General features: G+C 47.3%; 1 protein-coding gene across 1 annotated transcript in view; it reads left to right on the top strand.

The window, feature by feature from the left end:
* Window positions 1-26222, top strand: part of lyst (lysosomal trafficking regulator) — a gene marked incomplete at its 5' end in the record, with an annotated part of 184562 nt that overhangs the window by 45180 nt on the left and 113160 nt on the right. Inside the window, 9 exons of the mRNA XM_045214042.1 lie at window positions 5714-5851; window positions 6139-6337; window positions 6503-6634; window positions 6861-7261; window positions 7310-7377; window positions 7591-7743; window positions 16426-16606; window positions 19233-19402; window positions 19760-19990. Of these exons, the coding sequence (XP_045069977.1) occupies window positions 5714-5851; window positions 6139-6337; window positions 6503-6634; window positions 6861-7261; window positions 7310-7377; window positions 7591-7743; window positions 16426-16606; window positions 19233-19402; window positions 19760-19990 (1673 nt within the window). The remainder of the gene's footprint in view (window positions 1-5713; window positions 5852-6138; window positions 6338-6502; window positions 6635-6860; window positions 7262-7309; window positions 7378-7590; window positions 7744-16425; window positions 16607-19232; window positions 19403-19759; window positions 19991-26222) is intronic.

The following is a 26222-nucleotide window of genomic DNA, read 5'->3' as shown; positions in this document are numbered from 1 at the left end:
GGTTAGGTTGGGTCAGGGTTAGGTTAGGGTTAAGGTTAGGGTCAAGGTTAGGTCAGGGTCAGGAAATAGGGTTAAGGTTAGGTTGGGTCAGGGTTAGGTTAGGGTCAAGGTTAGGTCAAGGTTAGGTCAGGGTCAGGAAATAGGGTTAAGGTTAGGTTGGGTCAGGGTTAGGGTCAGGGTTAGGTCAGGGTCAGGAAATAGGGTTAAGGTTAGGTTGGGTCAGGGTCAGGGTCAGGGTTAGGTCAGGGTCAGGAAATAGGGTTAAGGTTAGGTTGGGTCAGGGTCAGGGTTAGGGTCAGGGTTAGGTCAGGGTCAGGAAATAGGGTTAAGGTTAGGTTGGGTCAGGGTTAGGGTTAGGGTCAGGGTTAGGTCAGGGTCAGGAAATAGGGTTAAGGTTAGGTTGGGTCAGGGTTAGGGTCAGGGTTAGGTCAGGGTCAGGAAATAGGGTTAAGGTTAGAGTTGGGTCAGGGTTAGGTTAGGTCAGGGTTAGGTCAAGGTTAGGTCAGGGTTAGGTTAGGGTCAAGGTTAGGTCAGGGTCAGGAAATAGGGTTAAGGTTAGGTTGGGTCAGGGTTAGGTTAGGGTCAAGGTTAGGTCAAGGTTAGGTCAGGGTCAGGAAATAGGGTTAAGGTTAGGGTCAAGGTTAGGTTGGGTCAGGGTTAGGGTTAGGTTAGGTCAAGGTTAGGTCAGGGTCAGGAAATAGGGTTAAGGTTAGGGTCAAGGTTAGGTTGGGTCAGGGTTAGGTTAGGGTTAAGGTTAGGGTCAAGGTTAGGTCAGGGTCAGGAAATAGGGTTAAGGTTAGGTTGGGTCAGGGTTAGGTTAGGGTCAAGGTTAGGTCAAGGTTAGGTCAGGGTTAGGTTAGGTCAGGGTTAGGTCAAGGTTAGGTCAGGGTCAGGAAATAGGGTTAAGGTTAGGTCAGGGTTAGGAAATAGGGTTAAGGTTAGGTCAGGGTTAGGGTTAGGTTAAGGTCAAGGTTAGGTTGGGTCAGGAAATAGGGTTAAGGTTAGGTTGGGTCAGGGTTAGGTTAGGGTCAAGGTTAGGTCAAGGTTAGGTCAGGGTCAGGAAATAGGGTTAAGGTTAGGGTCAAGGTTAGGTTGGGTCAGGGGTTAGGTTGGGTCAGGGTTAGGGTTAGGTTAGGTCAAGGTTAGGTCAGGGTCAGGAAATAGGGTTAAGGTTAGGGTCAAGGTTAGGTTGGGTCAGGGTTAGGTTAGGGTTAAGGTTAGGGTCAAGGTTAGGTCAGGGTCAGGAAATAGGGTTAAGGTTAGGTTGGGTCAGGGTTAGGTTAGGGTCAAGGTTAGGTCAAGGTTAGGTCAGGGTCAGGAAATAGGGTTAAGGTTAGGTTGGGTCAGGGTTAGGGTCAGGGTTAGGTCAGGGTCAGGAAATAGGGTTAAGGTTAGGTTGGGTCAGGGTCAGGGGTCAGGGTTAGGTCAGGGTCAGGAAATAGGGTTAAGGTTAGGTTGGGTCAGGGTCAGGGTTAGGGTCAGGGTTAGGTCAGGGTCAGGAAATAGGGTTAAGGTTAGGTTGGGTCAGGGTTAGGGTTAGGGTCAGGGTTAGGTCAGGGTCAGGAAATAGGGTTAAGGTTAGGTTGGGTCAGGGTTAGGGTCAGGGTTAGGTCAGGGTCAGGAAATAGGGGTTAAGGTTAGGTTGGGTCAGGGTTAGGTTAGGTCAGGGTTAGGTCAAGGTTAGGTCAGGGTTAGGTTAGGGTCAAGGTTAGGTCAGGGTCAGGGAAATAGGGTTAAGGTTAGGTTGGGTCAGGGTTAGGTTAGGGTCAAGGTTAGGTCAAGGTTAGGTCAGGGTCAGGAAATAGGGTTAAGGTTAGGGTCAAGGTTAGGTTGGGTCAGGGTTAGGGTTAGGTTAGGTCAAGGTTAGGTCAGGGTCAGGAAATAGGGTTAAGGTTAGGGTCAAGGTTAGGTTGGGTCAGGGTTAGGTTAGGGTTAAGGTTAGGGTCAAGGTTAGGTCAGGGTCAGGAAATAGGGTTAAGGTTAGGTTGGGTCAGGGTTAGGTTAGGGTCAAGGTTAGGTCAAGGTTAGGTCAGGGTTAGGTTAGGTCAGGGTTAGGTCAAGGTTAGGTCAGGGTCAGGAAATAGGGTTAAGGTTAGGTCAGGGTTAGGAAATAGGGTTAAGGTTAGGTCAGGGTTAGGGTTAGGTTAAGGTCAAGGTTAGGTTGGGTCAGGAAATAGGGTTAAGGTTAGGTTGGGTCAGGGTTAGGTTAGGGTCAAGGTTAGGTCAAGGTTAGGTCAGGGTCAGGAAATAGGGTTAAGGTTAGGGTCAAGGTTAGGTTGGGTCAGGGTTAGGTTGGGTCAGGGTTAGGGTTAGGTTAGGTCAAGGTTAGGTCAGGGTCAGGAAATAGGGTTAAGGTTAGGGTCAAGGTTAGGTTGGGTCAGGGTTAGGTTAGGGTTAAGGTTAGGGTCAAGGTTAGGTCAGGGTCAGGAAATAGGGTTAAGGTTAGGTTGGGTCAGGGTTAGGTTAGGGTCAAGGTTAGGTCAAGGTTAGGTCAGGGTCAGGAAATAGGGTTAAGGTTAGGTTGGGTCAGGGTTAGGTTAGGGTCAAGGTTAGGTCAAGGTTAGGTCAGGGTCAGGAAATAGGGTTAAGGTTAGGGTTAAGGTTAGGTTGGGTCAGGGTTAGGTTAGGGTCAAGGTTAGGTCAAGGTTAGGTCAGGGTCAGGAAATAGGGTTAAGGTTAGGGTTAAGGTTAGGTTGGGTCAGGGTTAGGTTAGGGTCAAGGTTAGGTCAGGGTTAGGTCAGGGTTAGGAAATAGGGTTAGATTAGGGTTAAGGTTAGGTTGGGTCAGGGTTAGGGTTAGGTCAGGGTTAGGGTTTAGGGTTAGGTTAGGGTCAAGGTTAGGTCAGGGTTAGGTCAGGGTTAGGGTCAGGGTTAGGGTCAGGGTTAAGGTCAGGGTTAAGGTCAAGGTTAAGTCAGGGTCAGGACATAGGGTTAGATTAGGGTTAAGGTTAGGTTGGGTCAGGGTCAGGGTTAGGTTAGGGTCAAGGTTAGGTCAGGGTTAGGTCAGGGTTAGGTTAGGGTTAGGTCAGGGTTAGGGTCAGGGTTAAGGTCAAGGTTCGGTCAGGAAATAGGGTTAGGGTTAGGTTGGGTCAGGGTTGGGTCAAGGTTAGGTCAGGGTTAGGATCAGGGTTAGGATCAGGGTTAGGTTAGGGTCAGGATTAGGGTCAGGGTTAGGTCAGGGTTAGGGTCAAGGTTAGGTCAGGGTTAGGTCAGGGTTAGGGTCAGGGTTAGGTTAGGTCAGGGTTAGGGTCAGGGTTAGGTCAGGGTCAGGAAATAGGGTTAGGGTTAGGTTGGGTCAGGGTTGGGTCAAGGTTAGGTCAGGGTTAGGATCAGGGTTAGGTCAGGGTCAGGGTTAGGGTCAGGGTTAGGTCAGGAGTAGGTCAGGGTTAGGTCAGGGTTAGGGTCAGGGTTAGGTCAGAGTCAGGGTTAGGGTCAGGGTTGGGTCAGGGTTAGGGTAAGGGTTAGGGTCAGGGTTGGGTCAGGGTTAGGGTCAGGGTTAGGGTCAGGGTTAGGTCAGGAGTAGGTCAGGGTTAGGTCAGGGTTAGGGTCAGGGTTAGGTCAGAGTCAGGGTTAGGGTCAGGGTTGGGTCAGGGTTAGGGTAAGGGTTAGGGTCAGGGTTGGGTCAGGGTTAGGGTCAGGGTTAGGGTCAGGGTTGGGTCAGGGTTAGGGTCAGGGTTAGGGTCAGGGTTAGGTCAGGGTCAGGGTTAGGGTAAGGGTTAGGGTCAGGGTTGGGTCAGGGTTAGGGTTAGGTCAGTGTTAGGTTAGGGTCAGGGTTGGGTCAGGGTTAGGTCAGGGTCAGGGTTAGGTCAGGGTCAGGGTCAGGGTTAGGTCAGGGTCAGGGTCAGGGTCAGGGTCAGGGTTAGGTCAGGGTTAGGGTCAGGGTTAGGTCAGGGTCAGGGTAAGGGTTAGGGTCAGGGTTGGGTCAGGGTTAGGGTTAGGTCAGTGTTAGGTTAGGGTCAGGGTTAGGTCAGGGTCAGGGTCAGGGTTAGGGTCAGGGTTAGGTCAGGGTCAGGGTCAGGGTTGGGTCAGGGTCAGGGTTAGGTCAGGGTTAGGGTCAGGGTTGGGTCAGGGTCAGGGTTAGGTCAGGGTTAGGGTCAGGGTTAGGTCAGGGTCAGGGTTGGGTCAGGGTCAGGGTTAGGTCAGGGTCAGGGTTGGGTCAGGGTTAGGTCAGGGTCAGGGTTAGGGTTAGGGTCAGGGTTGGGTCAGGGTTAGGGTTAGGTCAGTGTTAGGTTAGGGTCAGGGTCAGGGTTAGGGTCAGGGTCAGGGTTAGGTCAGGGTCAGGGTTAGGTCAGGGTCAGGGTTAGGTCAGGGTCAGGGTTAGGTCAGGGTCAGGGTTGGGTCAGGGTTAGGGTCAGGGTTAGGTCAGGGTCAGGGTTAGGGTAAGGGTTAGGGTCAGGGTTGGGTCAGGGTTAGGGTTAGGTCAGTGTTAGGTTAGGGTCAGGGTCAGGGTTAGGTCAGGGTCAGGGTTAGGTCAGGGTTAGGTCAGGGTCAGGGTTAGGTCAGGGTCAGGGTCAGGGTTGGGTCAGGGTCAGGGTTAGGTCAGGGTTAGGGTTAGGTCAGTGTTAGGTTAGGGTCAGGGTCAGGGTTAGGTCAGGGTCAGGGTTGGGTCAGGGTTAGGTCAGGGTCTGGGTTAGGTCAGGGTCAGGGTTAGGTCAGGGTCAGGGTTGGGTCAGGGTTAGGTCAGGGTTAGGGTTAGGTCAGTGTTAGGTTAGGGTCAGGGTCAGGGTTAGGTCAGGGTCAGGGTTAGGTCAGGGTCAGGGTTAGGTCAGGGTCAGGGTTAGGTCAGGGTCAGGGTTAGGTCAGGGTCAGGGTTGGGTCAGGGTTAGGGTCAGGGTTAGGTCAGGGTCAGGGTTAGGGTAAGGGTTAGGGTCAGGGTTGGGTCAGGGTTAGGGTTAGGTCAGTGTTAGGTTAGGGTCAGGGTCAGGGTTAGGTCAGGGTCAGGGTTAGGTCAGGGTCAGGGTTAGGTCAGGGTCAGGGTTAGGTCAGGGTTAGGGTCAGGGTCAGGGTTAGGTCAGGGTCAGGGTTGGGTCAGGGTTAGGTCAGGGTCAGGGTTAGGTCAGGGTCAGGGTTAGGGTTAGGTCAGGGTCAGGGTTAGGTCAGGGTCAGGGTTAGGTCAGGGTCAGGGTTAGGGTTAGGTCAGGGTCAGGGTTAGGTCAGGGTCAGGGTTAGGTCAGGGTCAGGGTTGGGTCAGGGTCAGGGTTAGGTCAGGGTTAGGGTTAGGTCAGTGTTAGGTCAGGGTCAGGGTTAGGTCAGTGTTAGGTTAGGGTCAGGGTCAGGGTTGGGTCAGGGTCAGGGTTGGGTCAGGGTTAGGTCAGGGTCAGGGTTAGGTCAGGGTCAGGGTTGGGTCAGGGTCAGGGTTGGGTCAGGGTTAGGTCAGGGTCAGGGTTAGGTCAGGGTCAGGGTTAGGTCAGGGTCAGGGTTGGGTCAGGGTCAGGGTTGGGTCAGGGTTAGGTCAGGGTCAGGGTTAGGTCAGGGTCAGGGTTAGGTCAGTGTTAGGTTAGGGTCAGGGTCAGGGTTGGGTCAGGGTCAGGGTTGGGTCAGGGTTAGGTCAGGGTCAGGGTTAGGTCAGGGTCAGGGTTAGGTCAGGGTCAGGGTTGGGTCAGGGTCAGGGTTAGGGTCAGGGTTAGGGTCAGGGTCAGGGTCAGGGTTAGGTCAGGGTTAGGGTCAGGGTTACAGTAGCTGTGTATTAACTATATTTTATGTGTCTCTAACAGGGTGGCGTCTGGGTGACTCTCCTGGGAGCGTTAGAGATCCTCATCAGGGTACACCACCCCCAGCAGGTATTCAACATCAGACAGTTTCTCAGAGCCCAGGTGGTCCACCGCTTCCTGCTCACCTGCCAGGTACTACAGGTGAGATCCTGATCCGTTCGGAATCATGGTCCCAAGACCTTTCAAAACTCTGCCTAGGGAACCAGAGAAATAGCCTGAGTTATCATGCCCCAGTAGTCCCCTTGCAACGCCAGGGTTGTGGGTTCGATTCCCACGGGGGACCAATACGAAAAAAGTACATATGTATGCACTCACTACTGTAAGTGGCTTTGGGTAAGAGTGTCTGTAATTAAAGGACTGCACGTTGCTCTGGCCTCTCGATCAAACGTCTTGACTATCAGAGCTTCTTATCATGTGTTTGTCCTCAGGAGCACCAGGACGACCACCTGACCTCCATCCCACAGGAAGTGTGTCTGTCATTCGTTAAGATCATCCAGGAAGTGTTGGGTTCCCCTCCGGATCTAGACCTCCTCCGATTGGTCTACAACTTCCTCCTCGCAGTGCACCCGCCCACTAACACCTACGTCTGTCATACGCCTACAAGCTTCTACTTCTCACTGCACATAGGTGGGATATTTACACACACTTCCTGGTTAAATGAATGAATGAATTAAGTAAAACTCAAGTATTTTAATGGGTGACTTTTACTTTCAGTAGTGATTTTCTACCAAGGTGTCTGTTTTTACTGAAAGGACTTAACACCACTGACAGTATAAATGTGTTGTCCTGTAGATGGGAAGCTGTACCAGGAGAAGGTCCAGTCCATAATGTATATGAGACATATCAACAGTGGATGGAAGTCAGCTGGTAGCTCAGTGGTCTCTCTCTCTCCGGCCGTCTGTTCTGAGGGTCCTCTTCCTGAAGGTACCTAGAATCATTCTTTTTGTCTTCATGCAGTGACGTGTTTCTCACTCTCCATTGGTGCAGAACACATGTCCACTCATTTCTGCCAGGAAGCAAATATTCATATTCTTCTGCTCTTGGTTATTACTTTGTCCTGACCAAGACCTTTTCCCTTTCCTGTTAAACATGTTGGGAGCAGCATGCGAGTGTGCAGATTTAAATTTAGATCATCTGTTTCCCTCTGAAGGTACCATCCACCTTCAGCCTCCATCACCTGAATACGGAGGAGACGACCAGTCCCCCAACCTGGCCCCCTCGCCGTACTCCTCCCCACTGTTCAAGCCCTGTCTTGGCCACGGGTTGGGGGATGGAGGGGCTGGGAGCCCCAGGGAGGGCCAGGAGGGAGTGGGGGTGACCCTGGGGAGCACAGAGACTCTTAAGAGAGGAGGAGGAGGTGTGGGGGAGGAGCAGCTCCTGTCTAGCTGTGAGTCGGCGAAAACCATCTGTGACTCCCGAGAGGTGGGAGAGGCACCACGTACCCCGTCCATCAGCATCGAGGAGGTGGAGGGGAGGGGTGAGGTAGATGGGGAGGAGGAGGAGGAGGAGGAGGAGGAGAGGGGGGAGGTGGATAGTCTGGCAGAGGGCAGCGTGGGCGGGGCCGAATCTGAGGACCGTTTTGATTGGGCGAGCGATGAGGTGCCACAGAGGCCAGACAGTCTGAAGGGGATCCCATCGTTCCAGAGGAGCTCCTCTAACCTAGCCAGGTGACGTTCCAAATGGCACCCTTTTCCTGTATGAAGTGCACTACTTTTGACTTGGGCCCATAGGGACCAAACCAGCGGAGAAGATTAGCCTCGTTCTTCAACGGTCATAATTGTGGCAGAAATCGACCTGAAATTGCTGTTTACTTTGTGCATCGCTGACTCTACCTTTTTAAATATGTCTAATACAATGAATTCCTTTGTTTATTCGTCCAGCCTTGGCTTGGCTTTCCCTGCCCAGAATGGGAGCCTGGCCCTCAGTCGCTGGCCCAGTGTGGCCGACCGTGGGACGCTACCAGAGGACTGGGAGAGCTACACCTACTCCCCTGGATACGAGAGGGCCTACAGCAAAGACTCCAGTAACGACAGGTACACTACTCTATAGAAAACACATTCACTCCACCTGTATAATCTCATGCTCCAATACAGACGACCCACTCCACCTGTATAATCTCATGCTCCAATACAGACGACCCACACCACCTGTTATTGTGTTGGCAGTTAGAGCAACGCACCAACCATATGAAAACTGTTACAATTCTCTAGGCCTGGGCGATATACCGTATACCGGGGTATTTTGAAATACCGACGGTATTATTTTCAATACCATTTGCGGGGATGTGTGATACACCGCTGCTTTATAACGAACTATAAGTTAAAATATAAATATAAGACATCTAAGATGTGTCATCTATTAATAATTAATTAATTAATATGCCATTTAGCAGACGCTTTTATCCAAAGCGACTTACAGTCATGTGTCAGTCAATTGAGCTACAGAGGATCTAAGATGTGTCAGCTGTGCATTGGGTTTGCTAACTTGCTAGCTAAGTGGCTAGATGTCAAGATCAATCTTCTTGGTTACAGCAGAGACATTCAACCCCCTCCTGGATCAAGATCCCTGTTGCCTAAAAAGTATATATATAGCGACCATAGTACATTTGGTAATACTGTATACCCCAGCATGCTACAGAAACAGTGTGAACATCTGGATTCCACCCAACCCTCTCACTCTTAGATTCACTGGATTAATGATGTTGTGGCCGATCAGAAGCCTTTCAGCACTGTCACTATCCTTCACTGACCCAGGTCAAGCACCATGTTAGTGATACAACAGCAATTTGAATCATTAGACAGCTACTATCTAGTCATCATAGTCCTCTTGTCTGTTCCTTGACGTGATACTACATGTTAAAAACAAGAAAATGGTGCCATCTGCTTTGCTTAATACTTGTGATATTTCAAACCAAAAACTTTTAGACTCAAGTAGTATTTTACTGGGTGACTTTCACTTTTACTTGAGTCATTTTCTGTGAAGGTATCTTTTACTTTTACTCAAGTATGAGAATTGGGTCCTTTTTCCACCACTGTCTATCAGTCCAGTAAAATAAAATACAAATTGTTACGCTCACTCAGCTGTGCCTCACAAGTAATACAACAAATTATCTATTACCAGTGGGATTATATACCAATAGTTTTAAATGTTTATAATTTCTAAATGGTCTGAGAAGAACATTGGCAGGGCAATTCAATCATAGCCAATATGCAGTGATAATGGATTGGACCTACAGTCTATTGCAAAAACCTCATTACTACAGAACTGGTTTTAATTGTTGCACGTTTTTTAAGTCATGTTTAAAAATAATCTGAGCAGTAGATAATCTGAGCAGTAGATAATCTGAGCAGTAGATTTCGGCTTGCATTCTGACTCAAAGGTTGGTGACCGCTGGTCTCTGTCATGGAAACAGCACGTTCTTTATGTTTAGTACACGGAGTGTATACTTTTTTACAATCCCGTCTTTGTGAACCAACAATCTCAAAAATAAAAGCTAGACAGTGAGAATGCAAATAGTCCAGGTAGCCATTTGATTAGCTGTTCAGGAGTCTTGTGGCTTGGGGGTAGAAGCTGTTATGATGCCTTTTGGACCTAGACTTGGCACTCTGGTACCGCTTGCCGTGCAGTAGCATAGAGAACAGTCTATGACTAGGGTGGCTGGAGTCTTTGACAATTTTGAGGGCCTTCCTCTGACACCGCCTGGTATAGAGGTCCTGGATGGCAGGAAGCTTGGCCCCAGTGATGTACTGGGCCGTATGCACTACCCTCTGTAGTGCCTTGCGGTCGGAGGCCGAACAGTTGCCATACCAGGCAGTGATGCAACCAGTCAGGATGCTCTCGATGGTGCAGCTGTATAACTTTTTGAGGATCTGAGGACCCATGCCAAATCTTTTCAGTCTCCTGAGGGGGAATATGCTTTGTCGTGCCCTCTTCACGACTGTCTTGGTGTGTTTGGACCATGATAGTTCGTTGGTGATGTGGACACCAAGGAACCTGAAGCGCTCAACCTGTTCCACTACAGCCCTGTCGATGAGAATGGGGGCGTGCTCTGTCCACTTCTTTTTCCTGTAGTCCACAATCATCTCCTTTGTCTTGATCACATTGAGGGAGAGGTTGTTATCCTGGCACCACACTGCCAGGTCTCTGACCTCCTCCCTATAGGCTGTCTCATCATTGTCGGTGATCAGGCCTACCACCGTTGTGTTGTCGGCAAACTTAATGATGATGTTGGAGTCGTGCCTGGCCATGCAGTCATGGGTGAACAGGGAGTACAGGAGGGGACTGAGCACGCACCCCTGAGGGGCCCCCGTGTTGAGGATCAGTGTGGCAGATGTGTTGTTACCTACCCTTACCACCTGGGAGCGGCCCGTCAGGAAGTCCAGGATCCAGTTGCAGAGGGAGGTGTTTTGTCCCAGGATCCTTAGCTTAGTGATGAGCCTTGAGGGCACTATGGTGTTGAACGCTGAGCTGTAGTCAATGAATAGCATTCTCACGTAGGTGTTCCTCTTGTCCAGGTGGGAAAGGGCAGTGTGGAGTACAATAGAGATTGCATCATCTGTGGATCTGTTGGGGCGGTATGGAAATTGGAGTGGGTCTAGTGTTTCTAGGATAATGGTGTTGATGTGAGCCATGACCAGCCTTTCAAAGCACTTCATGGCTACAGATGTGAGTTCTACGGGTCGGTAGTCATTTAGACAGGTTACCTTAGTGTTCTTGGGCACAGGGACTATGGTGGTCTGCTTGAAACATGTTGGTATTACAGACTCAGACAGGGAGAGGTTGAAAATGTCAGTGAAGACACTTGCCAGTTGGTCAGCGCATGCTCGGAGTACACGTCCTGGTAATCCGTCTGGCCCTGCGGCCTTGTGAATGTTGACCTGTTTAAAGGTCTTACTCACATCGGCTACGGAGAGCGTGATCACAAAGTCGTCCGGAACAGCTGGTGCTCTCATGCATGCTTCAGTGTTGCTTGCCTCGAAGCAAGCATATAAGTGGTTTAGCTCGTCTGGAAGTCTTGTGTCACTGGGCAGCTCGCGGCTGTGCTTCCCTTTGTAGTCTGTAATAGTTTTCAAGCCCTGCCACATCCGACGAGCGTCAGAGCCGGTATAGTACGATTCAATCTTAGTCCTGTATTGACTCTTTGCCTGTTTGATGGTTTGTCGGAGGGCATAGCAGGATTTCTTATAAGTGTCCGGGTTAGAGTCCCGCTCCTTGAAAGCGGCAGCTCTACCCTTTAGCTCAGTGCAGATGTTGCCTGTAATCCATGGCTTCTGGTTGGGGTATGTACGTACGGTCACTGTGGGGACGACATCATCGATGCACTTATTGATGAAGCCAGTGACTGATGTAGTGTACTCCTCAATGCTATCTGAAGAATCTCTGAACATATTCCAGTCTGTGCTAGCAAAACAGTCCTGTAGCTTAGCATCTGCTTCATCTGACCACTTTTTATTAACCGAGTCACTGGTGCTTCCTGCTTTAGTTTTTGCTTATAAGCAGGAATCAGGAGGATAGAGTTATGGTCAGATTTGCCAAATGGAGGGCGAGGGAGAGCTTTGTATGCGTCTCTGTGTGTGGAGTAAAGGTGGTCTAGAGTTTTTTTACCTCTGGTTGCACATTTAACATGCTGGTAGAAATTAGGTAGAACGGATTTACGTTTCCCTGCATTAAAGTCCCCGGCCACTAGGAGCGCTGCCTCTGGATGAGCATTTTCTTGTTTACTTATGGCCGTATACAGCTCATTGAGTGCGGTCTTAGTGCCAGCATCAGTTTGTGGTGGTAAATAGACGGATACGAAGAATATAGATGAGAACTCTCTTGGTAGATAGTGTGGTCTACAGCTTATCATGAGGTACTCTACCTCAGGCGAACAAAGCCTCGAGACTTCCTTAATATTTGAGATCACGCACCAGCTGTTATTGACAAATAGACACAGACCACCCCTTGTCTTACCAGAGGCCGTTATATCTTGCGTAATGTTATCCATGTCGTCGTTCAGCCACGACTCTGTGAAACATAAGATATTACAGTTTTTAATGTCCCGTTGGTAGGATAACCGTAACGTGATCTTAGTTAGTCTATTTTGTTATCTAATGATTGTACGTTGGCTAATAGGACTAATGGTTAGAGGCAGATTACCCACTCGCCGTCAGATCCTTACAAGGAACCCCGACCTACGTCCCCGATATCTCCGTCTCTTTCTCCTGCGAATGACAGGGATTTGGGCCTTGTTGGGTGTCTGAAGTAAATCCTTTGCGTCCGACTCGTTGAAGAAAAAATATTTGTCTAGTACGAGGTGAGTAATCACTGTCATGATATCCAGATGCTCTTTTCGGTCATAAGAGACGGTGGCAAAAACATTATGTACAAAATAAGTTACAAATAACGTGAAAAAACACACATAATAGCACAATTGGTTAGGAGCCCGTAAAACGGCAGCCAATCTCCTCCGGCGCCATTATAACGTCTGTGGAGAGGAGTTTCTGTTGAATTGACAGAATCACTCCCTCCACTTTATCTATGGCTATATTTACTGTCTCATCTCAGCTGTGTCATCAAGCTGTCTTTAATAAAGTCCAATATTACACTCCCCCTGTAATGAGGTGGATCAGTTAATTAGCCATTTCATCCACATCTCACTCTTTCTTTCTCTCTTTTTTGCTCTCTCTCGCTTTCTCTCTCCTCTCTCTCTGTTCAGTCCTCATCTGTGTGTCTTCTGTGTGCGTAGGAGAGCTAACCCGACCTAGCCAGTGTCTCTCTGCTTTCATCTGCAGACATCTTATGAAAGGATATGATATTGGGGGGTTGCATAAGGCTGTGATGACCAGCCTTTCAAAGCACTTCATGGCTACAGATGTGAGTGCTACCGGTCGGTAGTCATTTAGGCAGGTTACCTTAGTGTTCTTGGGCACAGGGACTATGGTGGTCTGCTTGAAACACCCTAGTCATAGACTGTTCTCTCTGCAACGGCACGGCAAGTGGTACCGGAGTGCCAAGTCTAGGTCCAAAAGGCTCCTCAACAGCTTCTACCCTCAAGCCATCAGACTCCTGAACAGCTATAGCTAAATTCTTCTTTTTGTAAAACTGTTCCTGGCTTTTAGAAACCTTTTTACAGTGCATTCGGAAAATATTCAGACCCCTTGAATTTTTCCACATTTGGTTACGTTACAGCCTTACTCTAAAATGGATTCAATTGTTTTTTTCCCCTCATCAATCTACACACAATACCCCATAATGACAAAGCAAAAAAAGGTTTTTATATAAAAAATTAATAATAATAATAATGATGAAAAGCCTCCACAGTATATATCTATTATTTATGCATAGTCACTTTAATAACTCTCCCTACATGTACATATTACCTCAATTACCTTGACTAACCTGTGCCCCGCACATTGACTCTGTACCGGTACCCCCTGTATATAGCCTCTCTACTGTTATTTCCCATTGACTCTGTACCGGTACCCCCTGTATATAGCCTCTCTACTGTTATTTCCCATTGACTCTGTACCGGTACCCCCTGTATATAGCCTCCCTACTGTTATTTCCCATTGACTCTGTACCGGTACCCCCCTGTATATAGCCTCCCTACTGTTATTTCCCATTGACTCTGTCCCGGTACCCCCTGTATATAGCCTCCCTACTGTTATTTCCCATTTACTCTGTACCGGTACCCCCTGTATATAGCCTCCCTACTGTTATTTCCCATTGACTCTGTACCGGTACCCCCTGTATATAGCCTCCCTACTGTTATTTCCCATTGACTCTGTACCGGTACCCCCTGTATATAGCCTCCCTACTGTTATTTCCCATTGATAATAATAATAATATAATATGCCATTTAGCAGACGCTTTTATCCAAAGCGACTTACAGTCATGCGTGCATACATTTTTTTTTTTTTTTTTTTTTTTGTGTATGGGTGGTCCCGGGGATCGAACCCACTACCTTGGCGTTACAAGCGCCGTGCTCTACCAGCTGAGCTACAGAGGACCACGTTGACTCTGTACCGGTACCCCCTGTATATAGCCTCCCTACTGTTATTTCCCATTGACTCTGTCCCGGTACCCCCTGTATATAGCCTCCCTACTGTTATTTCCCATTGACTCTGTACCGGTACCCCCTGTATATAGCCTCCCTACTGTTATTTCCCATTGACTCTGTACCGGTACCCCCTGTATATAGCCTCCCTACTGTTATTTCCCATTGACTCTGTACCGGTACCCCCTGTATATAGCCTCCCTACTGTTATTTTATTGTTGCTCTTTTATTGTTTATTTAGTAAATCTTTTTCTTAACACTTATTTTCCTTAAAACTGCATTGTTGGTTAAGGGCTAGTAAGTAAGCATTTCACTGTAAGGTCTACAGCTGTTGTATTTGGCGCATGTGACAAATAACATTTGATTTGATCCAGCAACATTAAGGTAGTTACTGTGCATTCGGAAAGTATTCAGACCCCTTGACTTTTTCCACATTTTGTTACTTTACAGCCTTATTCTAAAATGGATTAAATAATAAATGTTGCTCATCAATCTACACACAATACCCCATAATGACAAAGCAAAAACAGGTTTTACTTTTTTTGTGCAAATCTATAAAAATTTAAAAACGGAAATATCATATTTCCATAAGTATTCAGACCATTTACTCAGTACTTTGTTGAAGCACCTTTGGCAGCGATTACAGCCTCAAGTCTTCTTGGGTATGACACTACATGCTTGGCACACCTGTATTTGGGGAGTTTCTCCCATTCTTCTCTGCAGATCCTCTCAAGCTCTGTCAGGTTAGATGGGGAGCGTCGCTGCACAGCTATTTTCAGGTCTCTCCAGAGATGTTCGATTGGGTTCAAGTCAGGGCTCTGGCTGGGCCACTCAAGGACATTCAGAGACTTGTCCCGAAGCCACTCCTGCGTTGTCTTGGCTGTGTGCTTAGGGTCGTTGTCCTGTCGGAAGGTGAACCTTCGCCCTAGTCTGAGGTCCTCATCAAGGATCTCTCTGTACTTTGCTCCGTTCATCTTTCCCTCGATCCTGGCCAGCTCTAGGAAGAGTCTTGGTGGTTCCAAACTTCTTCCATTTAAGAATGATGGAGGCCACTGTGTTCTTGGGGACCTTCAATGCTGCAGAATTTTTCTGGTACCCTTCCCCAGATCTGTGCCTCAACACAATCCTGTCTCGGAGCTCTACGGACAATTCCTTCGACCTCATGGCTTGGTTTTTGTTCTGACATGCACTGTCAATTGTGGGACCTTATATAGACAAGTGTGTGCCTTTCCAAATCATGTCCAATCAATTGAATTTACCACAGGTGGACTCCAATCAAGTTGTAGAAACATCTCAAGGATGATCAACGGAAACAGGATGCACCTGAGCTCAATTTCGAGTCTCATATCAAAGGGTCTGAATACTTATGTAAATAAGGTATTTCTGTGGGTCTAGCAAAGAATTCTTAAAACCTGTTTTCTCTTAGTCATTATGGGGTATTTTTTGTAGATTGAGGGAAAACATTTTATTTAATCAATGTTAGAATAAGGCTGTAACGTAACAAAATGTGGAAAAGGGGAAGGGGTCTGAATACTTTTCGAATGCACTGTATATACAATTAAAAATATTACATTTCATTTCATGTCACTTTTCACAACACATTAAGTGTGTTCCCTTAGGGCACTACTCTACTACCATATATCTACAATACAATATCCACGTGCACGTGTATGGTGCATGTCTTATTCCTAAGGCCCTCTTTGTGGCACCGGACCACATGACTGGACAGTAGTCCAGGTGCGACAAAACTAGGGCCTGTAGGACCTGCCTTGTTGATAGTGCTGTTAAGAAGGTAGAGCAGCGCTTTATTATGGACAGACTTCTCCTAAGACTCGCTGCAAAGCAGTGGCTGTTCTTAATGAGCGATATTAGCAATGTTAAAAATCTGATTGTGATCAAGCGGTTTTTAAAGTCTAATCGTGTTCAAGTGATGTTTCCAATCAGATTGGTCCTTAGTATTATTCGGATTACAGGTCCAGGGTACTGGCTGGCGTTAATATGTTGGCCGTTCACCCATAAAATGATTATTCCATTAAATGTTTAGGAAAATATTCATTCAATAGAGAATTGCATAGTCCAAACTCTGTCTCTACCGTATGTAGTTCAAAAGTTACCGACGATTTACTCAGAGAATCTAGCATGATTAGAGTGAATAGAATGCCATTGGTCAAAAGTGGGCGCTGCTCAATAGAACTCTGTCACTGGGCAGAACGGCGCTAACTAACTTCGAACGTCAACTGACTAGGAGAACAAAGCCACGGATCTGGAGGTGAACATGACGAGGGTATCAAGTTGATTTTGATTGGTCCAAAGCGTGGAAACGCCTCCAAATGTTACCACCTCCCAACGCCAAAACATGTGGAAGAGATACAACCAAGAGCGGTGCGGTCTGAACTAGCAACGGTCACACTAAACTTACGTTATTTCATCAGCACTGTCAAGTACAAGTATATTAAGGTTGTATAATTGTAGAGAACAATCTAATGATTCATTGTATGCGATTCATAAGGACATAGGCTAAACCAGGTTTAGACATTAACTTAATAGCACCGTCTTGAATTGACCCGTATTTCACTACATTCTAGAGCAGTGAGTGAACGCCATTTAATATGCTATTGCCTGTTGAGAGGGGTTCTGCTACCAGAACTGATGTAATATTCTGAATATATTATTGCAGGTCCAGTACAGAGGACTGCCTGGTGTTGATATGCTATGGTCTGTTTGACCTGTTGAGAGGGGTTCTGCTACTGCTACCGGACCTGATGCTGGAGGAGGTGATGGATAAACTGATCCAACCTGAAGCTCTCATCGTCCTTGTCAACCACTCCTCTCCCCTTATACAGCAAGGGGTTATGAAGGTTAGTGCTCTTGTATGCACACACACACACACACACACACACACACACACACACACACACACACCGAGGAAGGCGCAGGCCGAAACGGTTCAGACATGTTGTTAACAGTTATGTCCTAGTTCCTAGACACCTACCTCAGCCAAGCCTTCAACAGTGTGGGATGTTCTTTTAGACCTAATGTCTGCTGTGTCTCCCTCCTTGGCCTACTCCCCTGTAGCTCCAGGAGGTTAGATCTGATCAGCCTGCTGTATCTCCTCTCTCCCCTGTAGCTCCAGGAGGTTAGATCTGATCAGCCTGCTGTATCTCCTCTCTCCCCCGTAGCTCCAGGAGGTTAGATCTGATCAGCCTGCTGTATCTCCTCTCTCCCCCGTAGCTCCAGGAGGTTAGATCTGATCAGCCTGCTGTATCTCCTCTCTCCCCTGTAGCTCCAGGAGGTTAGATCTGATCAGCCTAATGTATCTCCTCTCTCCCCCATAGCTCCAGGAGGTTAGATCTGATCAGCCTAATGTATCTCCTCTCTCCCCTGTAGCTCCAGGAGGTTAGATCTGATCAGCCTAATGTATCTCCTCTCTCCCCCGTAGCTCCAGGAGGTTAGATCTGATCAGCCTGCTGTATCTCCTCTCTCCCCCATAGCTCCAGGAGGTTAGATCTGATCAGCCTGCTGTATCTCCTCTCTCCCCTGTAGCTCCAGGAGGTTAGATCTGATCAGCCTGATGTATCTCCTCTCTCCCCTGTAGCTCCAGGAGGTTAGATCTGATCAGCCTGCTGTATCTCCTCTCTCCCCTGTAGCTCCTGGAGGTTAGATCTGATCAGCCTGCTGTATCTCCTCTCTCCCCTGTAGCTCCTGGAGGTTAGATCTGATCAGCCTGCTGTATCTCCTCTCTCCCCTGTAGCTCCAGGAGGTTAGATCTGATCAGCCTAATGTATCTCCTCTCTCCCCTGTAGCTCCAGGAGGTTAGATCTGATCAGCCTAATGTATCTCCTCTCTCCCCCATAGCTCCAGGAGGTTAGATCTGATCAGCCTAATGTATCTCCTCTCTCCCCTGTAGCTCCTGGAGGTTAGATCTGATCAGCCTACTGTATCTCCTCTCTCCCCTGTAGCTCCAGGAGGTTAGATCTGATCAGCCTGCTGTATCTCCTCTCTCCCCTGTAGCTCCAGGAGGTTAGATCTGATCAGCCTAATGTATCTCCTCTCTCCCCCGTAGCTCCAGGAGGTTAGATCTGATCAGCCTGCTGTATCTCCTCTCTCCCCCATAGCTCCAGGAGGTTAGATCTGATCAGCCTGCTGTATCTCCTCTCTCCCCTGTAGCTCCAGGAGGTTAGATCTGATCAGCCTGCTGTATCTCCTCTCTCCCCTGTAGCTCCAGGAGGTTAGATCTGATCAGCCTGCTGTATCTCCTCTCTCCCCTGTAGCTCCTGGAGGTTAGATCTGATCAGCCTGCTGTATCTCCTCTCTCCCCTGTAGCTCCTGGAGGTTAGATCTGATCAGCCTGCTGTATCTCCTCTCTCCCCTGTAGCTCCAGGAGGTTAGATCTGATCAGCCTAATGTATCTCCTCTCTCCCCCATAGCTCCAGGAGGTTAGATCTGATCAGCCTAATGTATCTCCTCTCTCCCCCATAGCTCCAGGAGGTTAGATCTGATCAGCCTGCTGTATCTCCTCTCTCCCCTGTAGCTCCAGGAGGCCACTCTCCCGAGTGACGCAGTGGTCTAAGGCACTGCATTGCAGTGCTAGCTGTGCCACTAGAGATCCTGGTTCGAATCCAGGCTCTGTTGTAGTCGGCCGCGACCGGGAGACCCATGGGGCGGCGCACAATTGGCCCAGCGTCGTCCAGGGTAGGGGAGGGAATGGCTGGCAGGGATGTAGCTCAGTTGGTAGAGCATGGCGTTTGCAACGCCAGGGTTGTGGGTTCAATTCCCACTGGGGGATAGTATAAAAAAATAAAATGTATGCACTCACTAACTATAAGTCGCTCTGGATAAGAGCGTCTGCTAAATGACTAAAATGTAAATGTAATGTGTTAGGTTAGATCTGATCAGCCTACTGTATCTCCTCTCCTCTCTCTCCCCTCTCCTCTCTCTCCCCTCTCCTCTCTCTCCCCTCTCTCTCCTCTCTCTCCCCTCTCCTCTCTCTCCCCTCTCCCTCTCTCTCTCCTCTCCTCTCTCATCTCTCCCTCTCTCCCTCTCTCTCCTCTCTCTCCCCTCTCCTCTCTCTCCCCCTCTCCCTCTCTCTCCTCTCCTCTCTCATCTCTCCCTCTCTCCCTCTCTCTCCTCTCTCTCCCTCTCCTCTCTCTCCCCTCTCCTCTCTCCCCTCTCCTCTCTCATCTCTCCCTCTCTCCCTCTCTCTCCTCTCTCTCCCCTCTCCTCTCTCCCCTCTCCTCTCTCATCTCTCCCCCTCTCCTCTCTCCCCTCTCCTCTCTCCCCTCTCCTCTCTCCTCTCTCTCCCCTCTCCTCTCTCTCCCCCTCTCCTCTCTCCCCTCTCCTCTCTCCCCTCTCCTCTCTCCTCTCTCTCCCCTCTCCTCTCTCTCCCCTCTCCTCTCTCCCCTCTCCTCTCTCATCTCTCTCGTCTCTCTCCCCTCTCCCCCTCTCTCCTCTCTCTCCCCTCTCTCCTCTCTCTCCTCTCTTCAGCTCCTGGATGCCTACTTCAGCCGAGCGTTTAAGGAGCAGAAGGAGAAGTTCCTGAAGAACCATGGCTTCAGTCTCTTAGCCAATCAGCTGTACCTACACCAGGGGACTCAGGGCCTGCTGGAGGTCTTCCTTGAGATGCTGTTTGGACGACCTGTCGGCCTCGAGGAAGAGTAAGTACAGGGTTAGGGGTCAGAGTTTAGGGTTGAAGGTCAGGGGTAAGGGTTAGACTGCTGGAGGTCTTCCTGGAGATGCTGTTTGGACGACCTGTCGGCCTCGAGGAAGAGTATGTACAGGGTTAGGGGTCAGAGTTTAGGGTTAAAGGTCAGGGGTAAGGGTTAGACTGCTGGAGGTCTTCCTGGAGATGCTGTTTGGACGACCTGTCGGCCTCGAGGAGGAGTATGTACAGGGAGGGGAGAGCGTAGGGCCCTGGTCTGAGGAGGAGCCGGATACGAAACAGAGACTTAAGGATGGAAACAGTATCAGGGTGTCAGTGTTGTTAATGTTTTTATTCTTGTTCTATGTTCCAGTCTAGACCTGGAGGACATGGAGACCATCAGTCCCTTCAGGAAGCGTTGCATCATCCCAGTGCTGGGTTTAATAGAGAACAGTCTGTGTGAGAATAGCTTGGTCCACAACGTGCTCTGTATGCTACTGCAGCTCATCAACGCCTGTCCCAAACTGGCCGACATACTGCTGGACCACGGCCTGCTCTATGTTCTGTTCAATACCCTGTCTACGCTCAACGGCATGGAGAACGGGTTAGTATGTTCAGAGAATACATTTATATACCCTGTCTACGCTCAACGGCATGGAGAACGGGTTAGTATGTTCAGAGAATACATTTATATACCCTGTCTACGCTCAACGGCATGGAGAACGGGTTAGTATGTTCAGAGAATACATTTATATACCCTGTCTACGCTCAACGGCATGGAGAACGGGTTAGTATGTTCAGAGAATACATTTATATACCCTGTCTACGGGTTAGTATGTTCAGAGAATACATTTATATTCAGCAAGAAGAGGGGTAGCAGTAATGATCATAAAGAATATCCCCTTTCATTCAGAAAGAACCCTTACAGGTAAAGATCATACGTACTGGTAAAATGAAGGATTGAGGACATAACATTATTAAATGTATATAACCCACCAGAACAAGGACCCAAATTCATATCCAAAATGCTAAACCTACTTATCACAGAGGCAAAAGGAACAACAGTAATGGGAGGAGACTTCAACCTTATCACGAATCCCATGTTAGATTGTCAAGGCAACATAAGACACAAGGCAGAACAGAGGAGGGTCTGATAAATGTTTGGAAAACTCCACCCCAAAGAATCCCAATCTCAATACTAATCACATAACAAATACCAGAGATTAGACTCTCTCTTCATGGTTAAATCGGATGTAGACAAAGTAATGAACTACCACATTAGTGCAATTGAAATGATCGGATCATGCTATGCTAAATATGTAACTAAATATAGGACTAGAGAAAGGCTCGACAGTTTGTTGATAAATAATTCACTTCCACATGACTTTGAATTTAAGAATAGAAATCAGCGCAACACTGAAACAATATCTGGAGATGAATGATGGAGAGGTCTCCCCCATAATGGTATGGGAAGGGGCCAAAGCTATGATGACACAATGTCTGGAGATGAATGATGCCCTTCAAAGTGAACATAAAAATAATTTAACTGAATAATAAATAAAAATAAAAAAAATAAAACGCATAGATCAAATTAACTCGGAAAATATAGATAAGGCATTAATAATGTATTAAACTGAAATATTGTGATAGGCCCAGAAATGACTGGCAGTTAGACTGAGTAAACAAAGTAGAAGGGCCAACGTACCAGGAAACAAAGATAATAACTCAAACATCCAAAATAACCGAAATAGTTCATGGAGAGAATACAGAGTACCTTATATAAAGCCCTTAACTGGGCCCTCAACACACAGAGTACCTTATATAAAGCCCTTAACTGGGCCCTCAACAACACAGAGTACCTATCTTATATAAAGCCCTTAACTGGGCCCTCAACAACACAGAGTACCTATCTTATATAAAGCCCTTAACTGGGCCCTCAACAACACAGAGTACCTATCTTATATAAAGCCCTTAACTGGGCCCTCAACACACAGAGTACCTATCTTATATAAAGCCCTTAACTGGGCCCTCAACAACACAGAGTACCTATCTTATATAAAGCCCTTAACTGGGCCCTCAACAACACAGAGTACCTATCTTATATAAAGCCCTTAACTGGGCCCTCAACAACACAGAGTACCTATCTTATATAAAGCCCTTAACTGGGCCCTCAACAACACAGAGTACCTATCTTATATAAAGCCCTTAACTGGGCCCCTCAACACACAGAGTACCTATCTTATATAAAAGCCCTTAACTGGGCCCTCAACAACACAGAGTACCTATCTTATATAAAGCCCTTAACTGGGCCCTCAACAACACAGAGTACCTATCTTATATAAAGCCCTTAACTGGGCCCTCAACACACAGAGTACCTTATATAAAGCCCTTAACTGGGCCCTCAACACACAGAGTACCTATCTTATATAAAGCCCTTATCTGGTCCCTCAACAACACAGAGTACCTATCTTATATAAAGCCCTTAACTGGGCCCTCAACAACACAGAGTACCTATCTTATATAAAGCCCTTAACTGGGCCCTCAACAACACAGAGTACCTATCTTATATAAAGCCCTTAACTGGGCCCTCAACAACACAGAGTACCTATCTTATATAAAGCCCTTAACTGGGCCCTCAACAACACAGAGTACCTATCTTATATAAAGCCCTTAACTGGGCTCTCAACAACACAGAGTACCTATCTTATATAAAGCCCTTAACTGGGCCCTCAACAACACAGAGTACCTATCTTATGTAAAGCCCTTAACTGGGCCCTCAACAATACAGAGTACCTATCTTATATAAAGCCCTTAACTGGGCCCTCAACAACACAGAGTACCTATCTTATGTAAAGCCCTTAACTGGGCCCTCAACACACAGAGTACCTTATATAAAGCCCTTAACTGGGCCCTCAACAACACAGAGTACCTATCTTATATAAAGCCCTTAACTGGGCCCTCAACAACACAGAGTACCTATCTTATGTAAAGCCCTTAACTGGGCCCTCAACACACAGAGTACCTTATATAAAGCCCTTAACTGGGCTCTCAACAACACAGAGTACCTATCTTATGTAAAGCCCTTAACTGGGCCCTCAACAACACAGAGTACCTATCTTATATAAAGCCATTAACTGGGCCCTCAACAACACAGAGTGCCTATCTTATATAAAGCCCTTAACTGGGCCCTCAACAACACAGAGTACCTATCTTATATAAAGCCCTTAACTGGGCCCTCAACAACACAGAGTACCTATCTTATATAAAGCCCTTAACTGGGCCCTCAACAACACAGAGTACATATCTTATATAAAGCCCTTAACTGGGCCCTCAACAACACAGAGTACCTATCTTATATAAAGCCCTTAACTGGGCCCTCAACAACACAGAGTACATATCTTATATAAAGCCCTTAACTGGGCCCTCAACAACACAGAGTACCTATCTTATATAAAGCCCTTAACTGGGCCCTCAACAACACAGAGTACCTATCTTATGTAAAGCCCTTAACTGGGCCCTCAACACACAGAGTACCTTATATAAAGCCCTTAACTGGGCCCTCAACAACACAGAGTACCTATCTTATATAAAGCCCTTAACTGGGCTCTCAACAACACAGAGTACCTATCTTATATAAAGCCCTTAGCTGGGCCCTCAACAACACAGAGTACCTATCTTATATAAAGCCCTTAACTGGGCCCTCAACAACACAGAGTACCTATCTTATGTAAAGCCCTTAACTGGGCCCTCAACACACAGAGTACCTTATATAAAGCCCTTAACTGGGCCCTCAACAACACAGAGTACCTATCTTATATAAAGCCCTTAACTGGGCCCTCAACAACACAGAGTACCTATCTTATATAAAGCCCTTAACTGGGCCCTCAACAACACAGAGTACCTATCTTATATAAAGCCCTTAGCTGGGCCCTCAACAACACAGAGTACCTATCTTATGTAAAGCCCTTAACTGGGCCCTCAACACACAGAGTACCTTATATAAAGCCCTTAACTGGGCCCTCAACAACACAGAGTACCTATCTTATATAAAGCCCTTAACTGGGCTCTCAACAACACAGAGTACCTAGCTTATATAAAGCCCTTAACTGGGCTCTCAACAACACAGAGTACCTATCTTATGTAAAGCCCTTAACTGGGCCCTCAACACACTGAGTACCTTATATAAAGCCCTTAACTGGGCCCTCAACAACACAGAGTACCTATCTTATATAAAGCCCTTAACTGGGCCCTCAACAACACAGAGTACCTATCTTATATAAAGCCCTTAACTGGGCCCTCAACAACACAGAGTACCTATCTTATGTAAAGCCCTTAACTGGGCCCTCAACAACACAGAGTACCTATCTTATGTAAAGCCCTTAACTGGGCCCTCAACACACAGAGTACCTTATATAAAGCCCTTAACTGGGCCCTCAACAACACAGAGTACCTATCTTATATAAAGCCCTTAACTGGGCCCTCAACAAAACAGAGTACCTATCTTATGTAAAGCCCTTAACTGGGCCCTCAACACACAGAGTACCTTATATAAAGCCCTTAACTGGGCCCTCAACAACACAGAGTACCTATCTTATATAAAGCCCTTAACTGGGCCCTCAACAACACAGAGTACCTATCTTATGTAAAGCCCTTAACTGGGCCCTCAACACACAGAGTACCTTATATAAAGCCCTTAACTGGGCCCTCAACAACACAGAGTACCTATCTTATATAAAGCCCTTAACTGGGCCCTCAACAACACAGAGTACCTATCTTATGTAAAGCCCTTAACTGGGCCCTCAACACACAGAGTACCTTATATAAAGCCCTTAACTGGGCCCTCAACAACACAGAGTACCTATCTTATGTAAAGCCCTTAACTGGGCCCTCAACAACACAGAGTACCTATCTTATATAAAGCCCTTAGCTGGGCCCTCAACAACACAGAGTACCTATCTTATATAAAGCCCTTAACTGGGCCCTCAACAACACAGAGTACCTATCTTATGTAAAGCCCTTAACTGGGCCCTCAACACACAGAGTACCTTATATAAAGCCCTTAACTGGGCCCTCAACAACACAGAGTACCTATCTTATATAAAGCCCTTAACTGGGCCCTCAACAACACAGAGTACCTATCTTATATAAAAGCCCTTAACTGGGCCCTCAACAACACAGAGTACCTATCTTATATAAAGCCCTTAACTGGGCCCTCAACAACACAGAGTACCTATCTTATGTAAAGCCCTTAACTGGGCCCTCAACACACAGAGTACCTTATATAAAGCCCTTAACTGGGCCCTCAACAACACAGAGTACCTATCTTATATAAAGCCCTTAACTGGGCTCTCAACAACACAGAGTACCTAGCTTATATAAAGCCCTTAACTGGGCTCTCAACAACACAGAGTACCTATCTTATGTAAAGCCCTTAACTGGGCCCTCAACACACTGAGTACCTTTATATAAAGCCCTTAACTGGGCCCTCAACAACACAGAGTACCTATCTTATATAAAGCCCTTAACTGGGCCCTCAACAACACAGAGTACCTATCTTATATAAAGCCCTTAACTGGGCCCTCAACAACACAGAGTACCTATCTTATGTAAAGCCCTTAACTGGGCCCTCAACAACACAGAGTACCTATCTTATGTAAAGCCCTTAACTGGGCCCTCAACACACAGAGTACCTTATATAAAGCCCTTAACTGGGCCCTCAACAACACAGAGTACCTATCTTATATAAAGCCCTTAACTGGGCCCTCAACAAAACAGAGTACCTATCTTATGTAAAGCCCTTAACTGGGCCCTCAACACACAGAGTACCTTATATAAAGCCCTTAACTGGGCCCTCAACAACACAGAGTACCTATCTTATATAAAGCCCTTAACTGGGCCCTCAACAACACAGAGTACCTATCTTATGTAAAGCCCTTAACTGGGCCCTCAACACACAGAGTACCTTATATAAAGCCCTTAACTGGGCCCTCAACAACACAGAGTACCTATCTTATATAAAGCCCTTAACTGGGCCCTCAACAACACAGAGTACCTATCTTATGTAAAGCCCTTAACTGGGCCCTCAACACACAGAGTACCTTATATAAAGCCCTTAACTGGGCCCTCAACAACACAGAGTACCTATCTTATGTAAAGCCCTTAACTGGGCCCTCAACAACACAGAGTACCTATCTTATATAAAGCCCTTAACTGGGCCCTCAACAACACAGAGTACCTATCTTATGTAAAGCCCTTAACTGGGCCCTCAACAACACAGAGTACCTATCTTATATAAAGCCCTTAACTGGGCCCTCAACAACACAGAGTACCTATCTTATATAAAGCCCTTAACTGGGCTCTCAACAACACAGAGTACCTATCTTATATAAAGCCCTTAACTGGGCCCTCAACACACAGAGTACCTATCTTATATAAAGCCCTTAACTGGGCCCTCAACAACACAGAGTACCTATCTTATATAAAGCCCTTAACTGGGCCCTCAACAACACAGAGTACCTATCTTATATAAAGCCCTTAACTGGGCCCTCAACAACACAGAGTACCTATCTTATATAAAGCCCTTAACTGGGCCCTCAACAACACAGAGTACCTATCTTATATAAAGCCCTTAACTGGGCCCCTCAACAACACAGAGTACCTATCTTATATAAAGCCCTTAACTGGGCCCTCAACAACACAGAGTACCTATCTTATATAAAGCCCTTAACTGGGCCCTCAACAACACAGAGTACCTATCTTATATAAAGCCCTTAACTGGGCTCTCAACAACACAGAGTACCTATCTTATATAAAGCCCTTAACTGGGCCCTCAACAC

The sequence above is a fragment of the Coregonus clupeaformis genome, unplaced genomic scaffold (assembly GCF_020615455.1).
Source record: "Coregonus clupeaformis isolate EN_2021a unplaced genomic scaffold, ASM2061545v1 scaf0191, whole genome shotgun sequence".
Lineage (NCBI taxonomy): Eukaryota > Metazoa > Chordata > Actinopteri > Salmoniformes > Salmonidae > Coregonus > Coregonus clupeaformis.
This window is presented reverse-complemented; position numbering and strand designations above follow the sequence as displayed.